This window comes from Coprinopsis cinerea (assembly GCF_000182895.1).
Source record: "Coprinopsis cinerea okayama7#130 chromosome 8 map unlocalized cont3.8, whole genome shotgun sequence".
Taxonomy (NCBI): Eukaryota; Fungi; Basidiomycota; class Agaricomycetes; order Agaricales; family Psathyrellaceae; genus Coprinopsis; species Coprinopsis cinerea.
The window spans coordinates 2,120,541-2,134,019 of record NW_003307537.1 but is presented as its reverse complement, the minus strand read 5'-3'; the positions used below and the strand labels follow the sequence as shown (position 1 = coordinate 2,134,019).

Genomic DNA, 13,479 nt, shown 5'->3' with positions numbered 1-13,479 from the left:
ATATTGGAGGGAAGGACGAACAAGAACACCGTTTTGAAATTTGATGACCGGCGCAGACTCATACCCCTCGATCACGTGGCATGGTTCTTTAGCGCCCATTGATAGCCATTGATTTGCCAATACTATTACCATGGTCATTACGATGATTACAGAGTCCAAGGGCGACAGAGATAAGCTGGAACATGCATTATGGAGGATTATAGGCAACGTCATAGTGGTATACCAGTACTACTATATAGTAGGTTCGAGTGCAAGCGGATCCTGGCCAGTCAAAAGTTTAAATCCTTCTGACATTCCCATGGCGGAAGCCCAAATGCCTTAGGCAAGAGTTTCATCATGGTATACTGACCCTCCGTCACAGTCGCCTTCGCCTCTGCCAAGCAGTGTTTGCACAGGTCCTTCCCAAAGAGGTCAGGATCCCATGCTGTAAGGATGTACCCGAGCTGGGGGACGGGTGTGAATATCTTGCAAGTAATTCGGAGCTTCGCTTTACTGCACTCCTCGGTGTCATGACAGCCCGCGCTGTCCAGATTTTTGAAGAGGTAAGAGAATAGGTGGGTCTGCATTTCCGCCCAAAGCTTTTCGCGGCCCAGAGTTAGGGTTGGGTGGAGGCTGGGTGAAATCTGGGTGGTTTTCCCAGTTGCGCTCGTGGTACCACGATACAGGATTTCCTACAAGAGGCACATGTTTCAGCAGAAAGTACCAATGAGGAGCCAGGACTGTAGAGTACGCACGGGGAACCCGGGATTTTCCACTGTATAGAGAAAGAGTCTTGCTTGTACCGTTTCTAATCGCATTTCAAAGGAGAACTGGACGAGATCCGAGATCGAGAGAGATGGCGAGAGAGAAAAATTTGGAGTGGAAAGGCAGGCGGATCGGATTAACCTGATGCCTTCGTTCCTGCAGTGTGGCATGTCGTATTTGTGGCCAAGTCGGATCATCGCGAAAACGACTTCAAGGGGTGGACTTGCTCCTCCGTTGAGAAACCTGGACGCAATCCGGAGCCGCGGTTAGATAAAACTAATGAGTGAAAGTGATAAACAAAACGCACAATACCGAGGAATAGAATACCCTGAGAATGGCGTCCCAGTCCATGGCTGAATCCGACACAGGAACAACGGGACAACCCTCCACCGTCTCGGTACTCGTGTCATTGGTACTGGGCTGGGGCAAGGAGAACATGGTCGAAAGTATAGCAGAGTGGTATGATAGTACGCCTCTGTGAACGCGAAATTGGACCTTTTCTGCCTGGATTATTACATTTCCGTCGTCGAACCACCAGGTCTTCGCTCGTTGTATCGGCTCACTGTCCGGGCTCGCCCCATCTGGTCCTTCAACGCGCTTTCGTTTGGCTAGGAGAGACAAAGATGAGGATCCTGTTTGTTCAGACATATCAAGACCGTAAACGTCAAACGAATGGATACGAGGGTGAAGGGGGTTCAGGTCAGAACGCGTGGGGACGTCACTTCTCGAGCAAATGAGATCACATGACCACTTTAGGGCAAGCATTTTGGCGTCGACATCAGGCAAGTTCCTCCGCAAACGAGCTGTGAAGAGTAGAACGGATGTGGTGAGCGTGAAGAGTGCTTGCTCCTCTAAGGATGGTCGTTGGGTGTATATGAAGAAAATGTGCCTGTGAGGTAATATCAATATGTAGAGCAAGGATTCAGCAGCGGAAGATGAAGGGGAAGGTACACACCTATGGGCGCCGCTGTACGATGAAGGGTTAGGCTGTAGGCACACAATCGCTGCTTGCGTTCTGTTTTTGAGTTCGGGGTGTAGGCCGTATCCGAGGCGCGCGAGTTGAGCAGGCGGCGAGAACATGATATTTAAAGGGAAATTTGTTTTATTTCTGACACTTTTCATAGAGGAAGGCAATAATGAACCAGCAATCGTACTATACACCATCTAATAATAAGTTCTGGTGTACGGTCATGGGTAGACACGAGTTAATCCCTAGTTTCGAAGTCTAGCACCTGGGAGGATGCCCGACGACGCTCGAAGCAGTCTTGAACAATGCGATCTCCCTGTTCCTACGAGCAACCAAGCCGGGCAGAACCTGGCCACCGGCGTACTTCCATCGAGGAAGCTCCTCCTCCGCAACCTTGTTCGGGCTCTCTCCCTTGTTGAGTCGCGAGATCAAGGCAGAAGAGGCGGTGTTACCGCAGCCAACGTTGAAGGCCCACGAAACCAAGGCACCGTACTGGTTCTCGTTCAGCCTGATGGAATCGTTGATTTGGTCGGAGATGCACTTCTGGAAGGTCTTCAAGTCGGTCATGAGGAGAGAGGTGGCCTGCGCTTCGGTCAGGGGGAAACTGTATGGGACCTCGCTGCATCCCTTATTCTTGCAGAGGTGGCCGTATCCGACCGTGGGGAGACCGATTGGATCGGGTGCAGGGGACCTGACGAATCCTTCGGAGTTCTTGATTTCCTGGACGGTGCGGGAATTGACCGGGCTGTAGGCGCAGCTGCTAGAGGGGATGCAACACCTGAAGTTGGAGGGACCGGGGCAAAGGCCTGTCGGAATTATCAAAGGATCAGCAACTGATCGACAGAATACGTCGGATGATAACTTGGTACTTACCGACGAGGACGTTGCCGCTAGAACAGGTGTTGGTGAAACGGCAGGTGCCGTTGGTACTGCACTTCTTGGTGCAGCAACGGACGTTGGCAGGATCGTTGGGGCAGAAACCGACAGCGTTGGTGCCACCAGCGTTGGCACAAGCCGTCGTGGTGATGCAAATACCGGGCGTGCCGTTGACTGAGCAGGGATCGTTGATGGCGCCTTGGACCGAGACGGTCAAGGCGAAGACGATGGTGGAGAGGAGAGCAATGGGCTTCATGATTTGGAATATGCGGAATATGCGATGTCGATAAACCAACTGGTTTGGAGTTCGACAGTAAAAATTCTTGCATTTTATAGTCGATTTATGCGCCTTGGCGATACACGTCCAGCATGGTTGTGGAGATCGCTATCTTTCCAAGGTAACAGCAGACGGTGAACGTTTTTCATGAATAAATATTCTCCATCGCAGATCTGCCAATCAATGCTTGAGCATCACAATGAACATGTCTTCGAGAAGCACCTTCGAGGTCACCTGGCAGTCGAGAAGAAGTCTAGATGACGGGGATACCGGGTCTTCACAGCCCTGAATGCAGACAGAAAGAGGCGATAGCCGCCGATAAGTCGGGTCTCCAAGAACGTTGAAAGCGAGCGAGAAGGTTGGGACACACACTGCGTACGAACTGCAAAGATCCTTGTCAATTTCGCGGATCTTTCGCAGCGGTGGGCGCGTTTAGGGCGCCATCGAGGTCGGGTCTCACCTGTATCAACCACAGAAGGAGGCTTTCGGTTTTTCCGCATTCGTGTGTGCGAGCCTCGCTTTTCTGCGACCTGTCTGGCTCTGAGGTCCTAAGGACGAGATCGTATCGCCCAAGGTTAAGTATCTCGGTGGTTGTGGGATAGAGGGGTCCTTAGATTTTTGCAGGTTTGCAGTTTCCAGGAGTTGCGAGTATATCAGAATTCCAGTCATTCCCGATGCACATTTGCACAGCGACGAAGCCCAAATCAACGATGTCGAATCTGAGGGAAGTCCGAAGTCCAGCGGCGGAGGGAGAGGTGTTGGCGATGTAATTTCGAAGGCTTCCCGTAATATCAGTCCGACTCTATTCACACAATCCGGACCTAGTAACTTTCGGGAGAGAACGAGAGATTATTGGAAGACGAGGAGAGGGCGCTGCACACGCCAAGGGATAGTGTCGGTGTTTGGTTCTCAAGGGAAAGCCAAGCAGAGGAAACCCATAGCATGATTATTGAAAGGCTTGTGGACGTCCTTACTCATCAAATTTACAGACGATTCAACTCGGTATGATGGAAACGACTACAGCGCTCCTGTGTGCAGCAAAGTAGATACAACGGTGAGCCACGCTCGAGATTTTTTTCAGCGCTTGCTGACTAGAATCGGAACTTCAATTGACTGATGGGAATGTGACGCGCGAAGAGCGAGGCGCAAGCACCGTTCTTTCCTTCTGTTCCCCAATTTCAAGTTTACATTTCGACTTTTTGGTCGTGAACTCAACTGAAAGTCGGGTGTAAATAAATATGAATCGCTACACACATAGTGAGCATACAAGTCCGATTTCGAAAACATCTGGGACTGATTTATTTCTTCGGAGTCGTCTACTGGTCCGAATCCCATCGCAAAAGCTCAGACATTAAGGCTCTTTAGAATGAGATTTCTATCTCTACCCACCGAGCGAACATGCCAACCCGGTGGCTAGCCTCTTATTGGTCTACCAGACCCGCTGCTCGCGCCTCCAGATCATACGCAAAAGAATGGCTGCACAGCGCGGCTACCTCCATGGAGGATCGTCTGGCGCTAGTAGCCGGGCTGACATTGCTCGTAGCTGGGACATCATACGTTCTAATGACTCTATCCAGGTCGAAGCCGACGCTAAGAAAGGCTGGCGTTAACCAGGCCGTCACAAGGGAGACTGCTTCGCTTCACCATATGCATCGAGTCTCCGCAAGAGCAGGTGAGTAGGTTGTCCTGATCCCAGTTCACCCCTTGACGCTTTTATAGTGATCTCCACCATCGCGTGCTTATCGCTTGCTCTCTTGTGCGTGTCCATGCCCTACTTCTCTGCCACTGAAACGCCAATGCGAACATATTTCACGCGCAACGGCGTTGAATTCTTTACCACTGATACCCTGGGTCCCGAATTGCTCCTCCGGCATGAACCCTTCTGGACCATGGCGAGATTGAGACGCCTTATGCCACCCGACAAAACTCCATTCCTCCTTGTGTTCCAACAACTTTCCTCGACCTTCAAATCGCTTCTACATAAAATCGACGCTGAGCTCTGTCCCTTCAATCTCGGACCGATGCGGGTGAACACGCTGGCGGTGATATGGAAAGGAGAGGTTTGGTTGGGAGCGCTAGCTCTTTCTGGGGCATTGGACTGGCTTATTTGGATGTTCCGTGTATTTTCGCTCAAGCGACCTTCCCGCGAAATTGAAGACGGAGAAAGAGATATTGATGATGGTGATGCCGTCGATGACATTCGGGGCGAGGGTCTTGAGGTAAGTGACTCTCCCTCTCGAGCAACCTTGACGCGGTTGCTTAAATCAATCATAGGACGATCCAGACATCTTTTCCATCAACGGGGACCTCTCCCAGGCTATGCATTCTTTCTGGGTCGATCACAACTTTCTCAAATGGCTCGGATGGCCCCTGGTTCCTGTCGTATGGGTTTTTGGGTTTGCAAAAATGCATTCGAATTCAACGGTCAGTCGGATCACTGTGGGTCAATTGTTATTGAGTTGTAAGGGACGAAAGCTAACAGCCACCTGTAGGCCGTGTTTTGTGCAAGGCTTCCATCGATGGAAGAGTGCCTTGCCAAATTGCTCCGTATACACAAGGCGGATAGCGTATACAACGCTGGGTCCAGTACTGCTTCGCCGTTGGCGACACCTTCACTGTCTATAGTGCCCGCTTCCCCCGAGCCAGGCGCCATGGTCTTGTTGGACCCGCAGTCGACTGTAATGGAGGAATTACTCGATTCACTGCGACATAAGCTAGCCGAACAAGTGAGATCAGATAGTCCTTGTGACGGTACCGGGGACTAACATCCCGTAGGAACAGATCATTGAGCAGCAGCGGGATAGAATTGAGAGACACTACGGACTATGCTGGAAGATGGTACGACTGCGCAGCCTTCACCAGAAACTCATCTGACTCCACGGCCTCGTTCGCAGCATGAAGAATATTTGACTGAAGTGAGGATTCCCCGACCCGCTCCCTTCTTTTTGATTCATTGTGCACCTTCAGATTGCGACGCTGCGCTCAGAGATCCGTGAATGGAAGACCGGTCAAGCCTTCGACTCGAAACCGAACGGAAAAACACCACAGGATGATGCCCGGCTCCTCAATGAATCCGAAGACAAGGCACTCGTTGGACCTTTGTCTTCGATGGAAATTCCTCATCCTGCCGTGGGTCCCAATCTTTCCATTACTTTCCAGGGATAGACTGCTGATCTGGATTCACAGAGCGACAGCACAGTCTCGCCATCCGTGACTGTGATTTTCGACCCCAGCGAGATGCCCAACGACACCATGCTCTTCGACCTCTCTTTCGGTCCCAGGACAGCGTCGGTAGCGGAATCTCTAAGCAGCATAGACGACCCCTTTCATTACCCTTGGCAACGAGGCTCGTCTCAAGCTTCATTGGATCTCAGTCAATTATCTGCCGAATCTCCGTCCTCAGGTACGCCTTCTGAGTATACCTTGAAATGGAGGGGCAGGTCCGCGAGTTTGGGTCCAGAGAGATCGCCTTCGCTGGGGAGTTATCCCAACTCATCGGAATGGGTTGCTGGGGTGCGTACAAGGATTTCTATTGAACCTTGCCTGTTGTACTGATCATTCCTCCCGCAGCTCTGTGAAGACCTTTCGATAGACTTCGCGCAACCTCCCAAGAAGGATTCGCCTCGTCGTTTCGAGGTTCTTCCAGGTTCTGAGTCTTTCATCGGCAACTCTAGCTATAACTCAGGTCCTACGGTACGCCTGTCGCTCTCATTCAGACCATAACCTGATCTTCTTTTCCTAGCCGTCGGGGCACATCTCAAGGCGATTTGGTGGTATCTCCATGGTCAATCACATTTCACCAGCCGAACCCGAATTCAAAGCCAATCAACTCGAACTCGAAACCGATAAAGAAAACAAAACTCGCGTACTCGAAGAAATTGTATCATAATCCAGTATATGTGTCACGGTGCTATCGAATGCAATCCCATCTCCCAAGACAAAACCGATTAGCAAGGGGGCGGGTGGGCAATAACGCTCGAAGCAGTCTTGAAAAGCGTGACCTCCCTCGCCCTACGAGTGACCAATCCAGGCAAAACCTGTCCGCCAGCCATGTTCCACCTGGGCAACTCTTGCTCAGCAACCGTATTCGGATTCTCACCCGCATTCAACCTCCTAATCAACGTCGACGAAGCCGTGTTCGTACATCCGACATTGAATGCCCACGATACCAGCGCACCGTATTGGTTATCATTCAACCTGACGGAATCGACGATGTCCCGTGCGATGCAGTTCTGGTAGGTGCGAAGGTCGCTGATGAGGAGGGCGTGTGCTTGTGCTTGGGTGAGAGGGAACGAGTAGGGGACTTCGGTGCATCCTGTTCGTTGGCAGAGATGGCCGTACCCGACGGTTGGGAGACCGATTGGGTCTGGCTCAGGGGAGGCGACGAAGCCTTCGGAGAGCTTGATTAGATCGAGCGTGCGGGTGTTCACGTTTGGCGCTGTGCATGAAGAGCCGGGGAGACAGCATTTGAAGTTCGCTGGGCCAGGGCAGAGACCTAGACATTGTGATAAGATTGTATGGAGAATGCAATATCAGAACGTTTCCCTCAACGGTATCAGATGGGATGTGCTATCTGACCTGTCAATGTGTTGCCACTTGCACATGTGTTCTCGAAGCGACAGATGCCACCGCTGCTGCATGTTTTAGTGCAGCAACGGACGGAGGTGGGGTCGTTGGGGCAAAAGCCTGCGGTGGAAGTACCTCCTCCAGCGGAGCAGGTGGTCGTGCTCAGGCAGACACCGGGAGTGCCATTGACGGAACAAGGGTCGTTGATGGCAGCTTGGACGGAAGAGGCGCCCAAAGCGAAGGCGATGAATGCAGAGAGGATAGTTCGTTTCATTGTTAACAAGAGAAGGCAGAAGCAGGAGTTCGAAGGGGCCGTTGGGGACTCTTCACAGAAGCAGAGTGGGGTTCTTATAAGCTTTCCCCGCTGTGTTCCTAGATAGCAATCTTGGCGGGAGCGGGGAAGCATGGTGTTGGAGACATGAAGTGACGGCTGTAATCCATTGCGGCGGTCTCTTGCGAATGGGTACTGTCACATCGAGGTTTCCGCATGGAGAGTTATCTGCTTTCTAAAGCTTCGCAACGTGCGTCTTTCTTCGGGGCCCCTATTGTGCGTTCCATTGCAGATTGACAGTGTCCACTTGCTGGATACTGGCAGATAGTAATCCGAACAAGAGCTCCCTGGAGTGCTTCAAGGCAGGTTCAAGTGTGCCATGGAACTGTCATATCAACGGAAGAAGCTAATGGAAACAGAGAGCAAACGGACGAAGCGTTCTGGACTGTTGAAATGCGGATTGAGACTGATGAAGAAGACTTGAGGCCGGCATTCGTGGTGGGGAGAAGGCTATCGTTGAGTATTTACAGCCTTCAATATGATGACAGTTCGCATATTTGTCGGATCTCCCACCAATAAGTAGCCTCTTTACATTTACAGTAACTCCCCCGAAGTGCACAGTCTTTGAGTGTCTCCGATCAGAGAATTTCAAGTTCATTTCGATAATGGCAAAGGAAGCGCCCAGGACGGCATGGTTACTTCTTGCGGCTGGCAAGGGCTTTGCTCTTCTTTTATGCCAGAGGAATAGATTGGCGCCCGCGGATCGAAGATTATTAGGAGCAGGACGGGCGGCAATTGGTTTTGTGAGGATCGGTTTGATTGTGGTTCTCATACTTTATACAAGGCAAGGCATTCGAAAAAATAGTTTATGGATGTAACTAGGTTAGCCGTTAGGTGTTTGAAGAAAGGGTTTCGTTCGCCCTGTTTCGTCAGCCTAGCAGCCAGTGCCGCCGGTCCTGTCTCCGCATCGATCCACCTTGGGGAAACAGCACTTGAAGTTGGCGGGGCCCGGGCAAAGACCTATAAGACAGTACATTAGTGCTCTGTGACTTTAACTCGGGGGTAAAGTAAGAAACACTTACCTACGGCGGTGAGGCCAGTGCGACACGTGTTCTCGAAGCGACAGGTGCCACCCTGTCCACACTTCTTGGTGCAGCATCGAACGTTCGCAGGATCCTTTGGACAGAAACCAACGGCGTGCTGACCGCCCTGGTTTGTGCAGCTGGTGGTGGTGAGACAGATACCAGGTGTGCCGTTGACCGAGCAAGGGTCGTTAATGGCGGCAGAGGCCGAGAGCGCAAAAGCGAGAACGGCGGCGAGGGAAATGGCTTTCATGGCTGCGAGTTTGGGGTGGTTTGGGCTGAGTAGCAGCCGGCGGTAATACTTAAGTACTCTCGTGCCATCTTGGCAAGACAGCAGTATTGAGGCCAGATCCCGTCGCGGAGGGGAAATAAGGACGATGGGATTCCAAGGATTGACAAAGATCTCGAGGAGCAAACATGTTCTGTCGACCATATGATTTTCTCAAGCGCTTGAGAGCACTTTTTCACTTGCTTTCCTCTCGGTGCCTGATCGATACCACCTCCGGGGGGAATGTAAAGCTTGGGACGTGACCGTCAAAAGCCCCGCTACTCCAGAGTAGATCCAGGCTAAGGCTGAAGCACTCGAACGTGACCAACGGTAACCGCAAAGCTACGAAAAACATAGCATCGAGAAGGTAACCATCATTTAAACACAGGCTTCGAAAAAGTTCGCCCTGAAGAAGCGCAGATAGCTCGGATCTGCAAGGAATTATAAAGTCACCGATAAGCAAGTAAGTAGTACCCTCAATTGTCCGAATCCGGTTGGAACGACTTCACCTGGACCTGATAGACGCCGGCGAATGTGAATTGATCATGATGTTGATCTGAGATCTGAACGTAGGTTGTAAGTTCTTCCATTCCAGCTCGTGCCACTCTCTCCCCGAAGACCTGCTACTTACCTCGATTCAGACGGTTTGATTCGGTAACAAAGGCGGATAATCGATGCCGTGGTAGATTCATGCACCCACGAGAGCTTGGGATCCTTCCCCAACAGTCCCCAACTCGCTCGTATCATGCACTTGAAAATGGAAGAACATCAAGAAACCCACACCCAAGGAAAACATACTTCTTTACTTCTCATGGTGGCAGCTTGTTTTTGTGCTTTCTCAAGCAAGTTCGCCCCACTTGATTACTCTTCAGCGGGGTGTGAGTAGTGGTCGTGCAGCACAACGCCATGCATGACCTGAGCCGCTCCCAAGCAGGGATCAAGGCAAACGAAAGGCAGCGAGGGCAGCGTCAGACAGACTCCAGACATAGGATCCACAAAGGCTATTATATGACTGTCTTGAGAGCTCTGAATGTTTGAGGAAATTGCCTAAGTATTGTCAAAGCCCTCCCGCCCAGTGTAAGAACGACTATCCAAAGAATTGAGTTTGCTTCTGAGGCCAGCGCAGCGGTGATGTAAATTCCTTCCCAGATTATACTTGATTTTCAATACAAAGGGGCGGATCCAGAGATATTCGCCGAGAGAACCGCGCTTATCCTTTCAGTCGACAAGGTCGAGAACCCAAAAATCCAAGTCCTCTGCGGGTCATCCGGGGATCCTGTCGCATCCTGAGAGCCGTCGAGTATAAATGTCCGTGGATTTGTCATTCGGCGCGCGAACCCCCCAGGGACTGGGCAGCCATGCAGTTGGTCTTCATTTCTGTTGGCGAATTCGAGGTGGAGGAAGGAAGCAAAAGCTATTGTCAACTCCGACTCAATATCTTTGGGCTATAACATCCGAGCATCCCGGCCCGCAGAGGCTCTCCGAGTCACATCTCCGCGTACACAGTCCTGCGATGTTGCAGGAACCGAATGTCCAGCTTCAGGTGAGTGGCTTTGCAATCCAGGCTTTGTAAACTCACTTTGAGCTCACACCTTTCTGTCAAGCGAGCAGCTTACAATTCATGATAGCACGTTCACTGCTTAATGACTCAAAACGTCCGGGAACATACCGGCATTCTCAGAAGGATGATTAATCCAAATAGTTCTTAAGCTCATGGCTCATGGCCAATGTGTATCCGACGAGCGACGGCCGCCTACACCTTCTTCTGTACTTCCATCCTGTTCCTCCTCATAAGGAGGGCAAGTTCCAGTCTTGAGCCATCCGACGAGCGACCCGCTAGAACGATGCAACTCAAGCAGCCGGGAGAAACGTCTGCCTCGCAAGTTGACCTCAAGGACGAAAACAAGGCGCAGACACCGTACAGGAAGGACTTTGGGATCCTATTCGTGCCCAAGAATGTCCAGTTCGATCCTGAAAAGCCCTTCCATTGGGGTATGATGCTCAACATTGCATTCGGACTTGGGAGCATGTTTAGTGAGTTCAATTCCCTTTGGGATACTATCCATATGTTACTAACTGTGTCTCACAGCGGCTGCCAACCTGTACTACTGCCAACCTCTACTAAGTTTGTTGGTCTTTCCTCAAGGAACAAATGAAATTGGGCGCTCATTGCTTTCCCCTTTGTAGTTCAACTTGCGGATTCGTTTCATGCAAGTTACGGAGATGTCTCTAGGTGTGCCGCGGTCCTCCCACATTGTTTGCTCTGGACTGACCTCCCATTCAGAATACCTACTCTTGTACAGGCAGGGTAAAGCCCGTATCTCACTAGATCCCCCGATCCACACTAACCATTGACTATGCAGATACGCAGTGGGACTTCTCTTTATAACCCCACTGGGCGACCTTGTCCGCCGGAGACAGCTAATCCTCCTCCTAGTAACAACTTCCACCCTCCTTTCCATCGGCCTGGCCGTAACATCCGACCTCGTTGTCTTCGAAGTCATAGGCTTCTTCGTCGGGGTGTTCTCCGTCACCCCTCAAGTCCTCCTCCCACTCGCCGCAGACGTTGCCCCCGAATCTAGACGCGGAACCGCCATCTCCGTCGTTCTCTCCGGGTTGCTAATGGGCGTACTCATTGCCCGAGTCCTGGCTGGCGTGATAGCCGAATACGCATCCTGGAGGGTGGTGTACTACATGGCAATCGGAGCACAAGCGTTCGTCCTCCTCGGAAGCTACCTCATCCTCCCCGACTATCCATCCAAGAATAAGCATCTGACCTATTGGCAGATTCTTTGGTCTATGGGGAAGTTCAGTGTAACGGAACCAAAGCTTATTCAAGCGTGCCTGATCAACCTCGCCTCTTGCGCATGCTTCAGCAACTTCTGGGTCACGCTAACCTTCCTTCTCGGAGAACCTCCGTATTCATATTCCACGCAAGTCTATCTCCTTGTTCCCTTCTTTTACCCAAAAACTGACTCTTCGCCACAGTCTTGTGATTGGACTGTTTGGCTTGATAGGCATGGCAGGTGTCGCGTTTGGTCCGTTCTGGGGGTACCTAGTCGATCGCTTCGAGCCCTGGTACGCAACCCTCTTCAGTATCTTCCTCGGCCTCGTTTTCTTCGGCGTGCAACTGGGCGCGGCTGGAATCCATGTCGCGGCTGTCATCATCGTGGCCTTCGGGTTTGACGTCGCAAGACAGACCATTCAGATTTCGCTGAGTCAAATTATCTTCTCGTGAGTGACAACTTGGATTCCGATTTGTAGTAGGAGCCCTTCTGACTCGCGACTTCTAGCATCTCGGCGGAAGCTAGGTCAAGACTGAACGCGGTGTTCATTGTCGCGGTTGGTTGTTCCCGTTCCTGACTTAGACTTTCATGTCCTAACTATCACGAGATAGCTTTTCATAGGTCAAGTCATGGGAACTTCAGTCGGGACCAAGGTCTTTCTAGACTACGGTTGGCGAGCCAACGCGGGGCTGAACATGGCCTTGATGGGCTTCCAGCTCGTACTCTTGCTCCTCCGTGGACCACACTGCCAGAGATACACCTGGTTTGGATATGAGGGAGGTCTAGAGTGGAAACAGGATAAAGACAGGACGAAGGTGGAAACGCCTGTAGAACCGCAAGAAAACGCGATAGAGCAAAAATAGATCTAGACAATCCAATACGTTCGGTTTTCTCGTGATGCAAGGCTTCGAATCGCGCATGGCATTGGGAGGCTTAGGGTACATATCGAGTCCCGACGGGTTAAGACTTAAGTCGAGCACTGATTTGAGAGCTTGAAGAACAAAGAAAAGGAATACCATTCCAAACACAAAAAGCGCAAAAGACTACAAGCGGCATACGTATACAAAAAATCACATAATACACAAAAATACTTTTTCTGCACTCTTTTTCTCGATGATTACTGCTGCTACTAACTAAAAAAAACCGATTGAAGTTTGAATTTGAACACGCAACACCTGGAACGCTTGACTTACTGCGGCGGGTGACTGACGGACTGACTGACTGAAATGACGATGAAAACTAGAGCTAGAGACTACAACCCCGATTCAGCTATACTTAAGAACGAATTTGAAACAGCCTGGTGCAAGGAAGATTTCTGATACAAGGGGGACAGGCTGAACGGGAAGAAGGGGCACAAAAAAGCATGGATGAGCGAGGAGGGGGCAGCATAACTGAAAATGAAGCCCTCCGACCCTTCAAGTTGCGATGATTAAATATGATCAGCCGTTCCGAGTGCGTGAAGAAGGATTAGAGGGGATAGAGATGGAAGGGATGGACTGCGGCGACGAGGAATGGAATAACAGTGTGCGGATGGTGTATGAAAGCATGCGGATAGTAGGAAGGACGGAAGGAAGAGTGAGTGTGCGGAGAGGAGCCTATGCGGAATAGTCGATGGATGATAGTGAGATCCACTGAATTGGGA

At 51.0% G+C, this 13,479-nt stretch overlaps 7 protein-coding genes across 7 annotated transcripts; 2 read left to right on the top strand and 5 right to left on the bottom strand.

The window, feature by feature from the left end:
* Positions 1 to 269: 269 nt before the first annotated feature.
* On the bottom strand, positions 270 to 1,824 carry CC1G_03050 (hypothetical protein; the record flags this gene model as incomplete). The annotated part of the gene is made up of 4 exons (XM_001840769.2): positions 270 to 671; positions 735 to 987; positions 1,052 to 1,633; positions 1,700 to 1,824. The coding sequence occupies 4 exons, from the start codon at positions 1,822 to 1,824 to the stop codon at positions 270 to 272; spliced, it is 1,362 nt and encodes a 453-aa protein (XP_001840821.2).
* A 145-nt stretch (positions 1,825 to 1,969) lies between these two features.
* On the bottom strand, positions 1,970 to 2,843 carry CC1G_03049 (lysozyme; the record flags this gene model as incomplete). Its single annotated transcript, XM_001840768.1, has 2 exons — positions 1,970 to 2,517; positions 2,585 to 2,843. 2 exons carry the CDS (start codon positions 2,841 to 2,843, stop codon positions 1,970 to 1,972), a joined length of 807 nt encoding a protein of 268 aa, XP_001840820.1.
* Positions 2,844 to 4,262: 1,419 nt separating this feature from the next.
* On the top strand, positions 4,263 to 6,753 carry CC1G_03048 (hypothetical protein; the record flags this gene model as incomplete). The annotated part of the gene is made up of 10 exons (XM_001840767.2): positions 4,263 to 4,536; positions 4,584 to 5,083; positions 5,139 to 5,303; positions 5,357 to 5,590; positions 5,640 to 5,702; positions 5,759 to 5,779; positions 5,832 to 5,993; positions 6,051 to 6,377; positions 6,435 to 6,557; positions 6,607 to 6,753. The coding sequence occupies 10 exons, from the start codon at positions 4,263 to 4,265 to the stop codon at positions 6,751 to 6,753; spliced, it is 2,016 nt and encodes a 671-aa protein (XP_001840819.2).
* A 58-nt stretch (positions 6,754 to 6,811) lies between these two features.
* On the bottom strand, positions 6,812 to 7,836 carry CC1G_03047 (lysozyme; the record flags this gene model as incomplete). Its single annotated transcript, XM_001840766.2, has 2 exons — positions 6,812 to 7,359; positions 7,566 to 7,836. The coding sequence occupies 2 exons, from the start codon at positions 7,834 to 7,836 to the stop codon at positions 6,812 to 6,814; spliced, it is 819 nt and encodes a 272-aa protein (XP_001840818.2).
* Positions 7,837 to 8,635: 799 nt separating this feature from the next.
* On the bottom strand, positions 8,636 to 9,036 carry CC1G_03046 (hypothetical protein; the record flags this gene model as incomplete). The annotated part of the gene is made up of 2 exons (XM_001840765.1): positions 8,636 to 8,721; positions 8,784 to 9,036. The coding sequence occupies 2 exons, from the start codon at positions 9,034 to 9,036 to the stop codon at positions 8,636 to 8,638; spliced, it is 339 nt and encodes a 112-aa protein (XP_001840817.1).
* A 520-nt stretch (positions 9,037 to 9,556) lies between these two features.
* Positions 9,557 to 9,864, bottom strand: CC1G_15069 (hypothetical protein; the record flags this gene model as incomplete). The annotated part of the gene is made up of 3 exons (XM_002910689.1): positions 9,557 to 9,614; positions 9,683 to 9,801; positions 9,850 to 9,864. 3 exons carry the CDS (start codon positions 9,862 to 9,864, stop codon positions 9,557 to 9,559), a joined length of 192 nt encoding a protein of 63 aa, XP_002910735.1.
* A 1,031-nt stretch (positions 9,865 to 10,895) lies between these two features.
* On the top strand, positions 10,896 to 12,700 carry CC1G_03045 (membrane protein; the record flags this gene model as incomplete). The annotated part of the gene is made up of 8 exons (XM_001840764.2): positions 10,896 to 11,085; positions 11,141 to 11,176; positions 11,239 to 11,284; positions 11,336 to 11,359; positions 11,415 to 12,043; positions 12,069 to 12,285; positions 12,345 to 12,393; positions 12,449 to 12,700. 8 exons carry the CDS (start codon positions 10,896 to 10,898, stop codon positions 12,698 to 12,700), a joined length of 1,443 nt encoding a protein of 480 aa, XP_001840816.2.
* Positions 12,701 to 13,479: the final 779 nt, after the last annotated feature.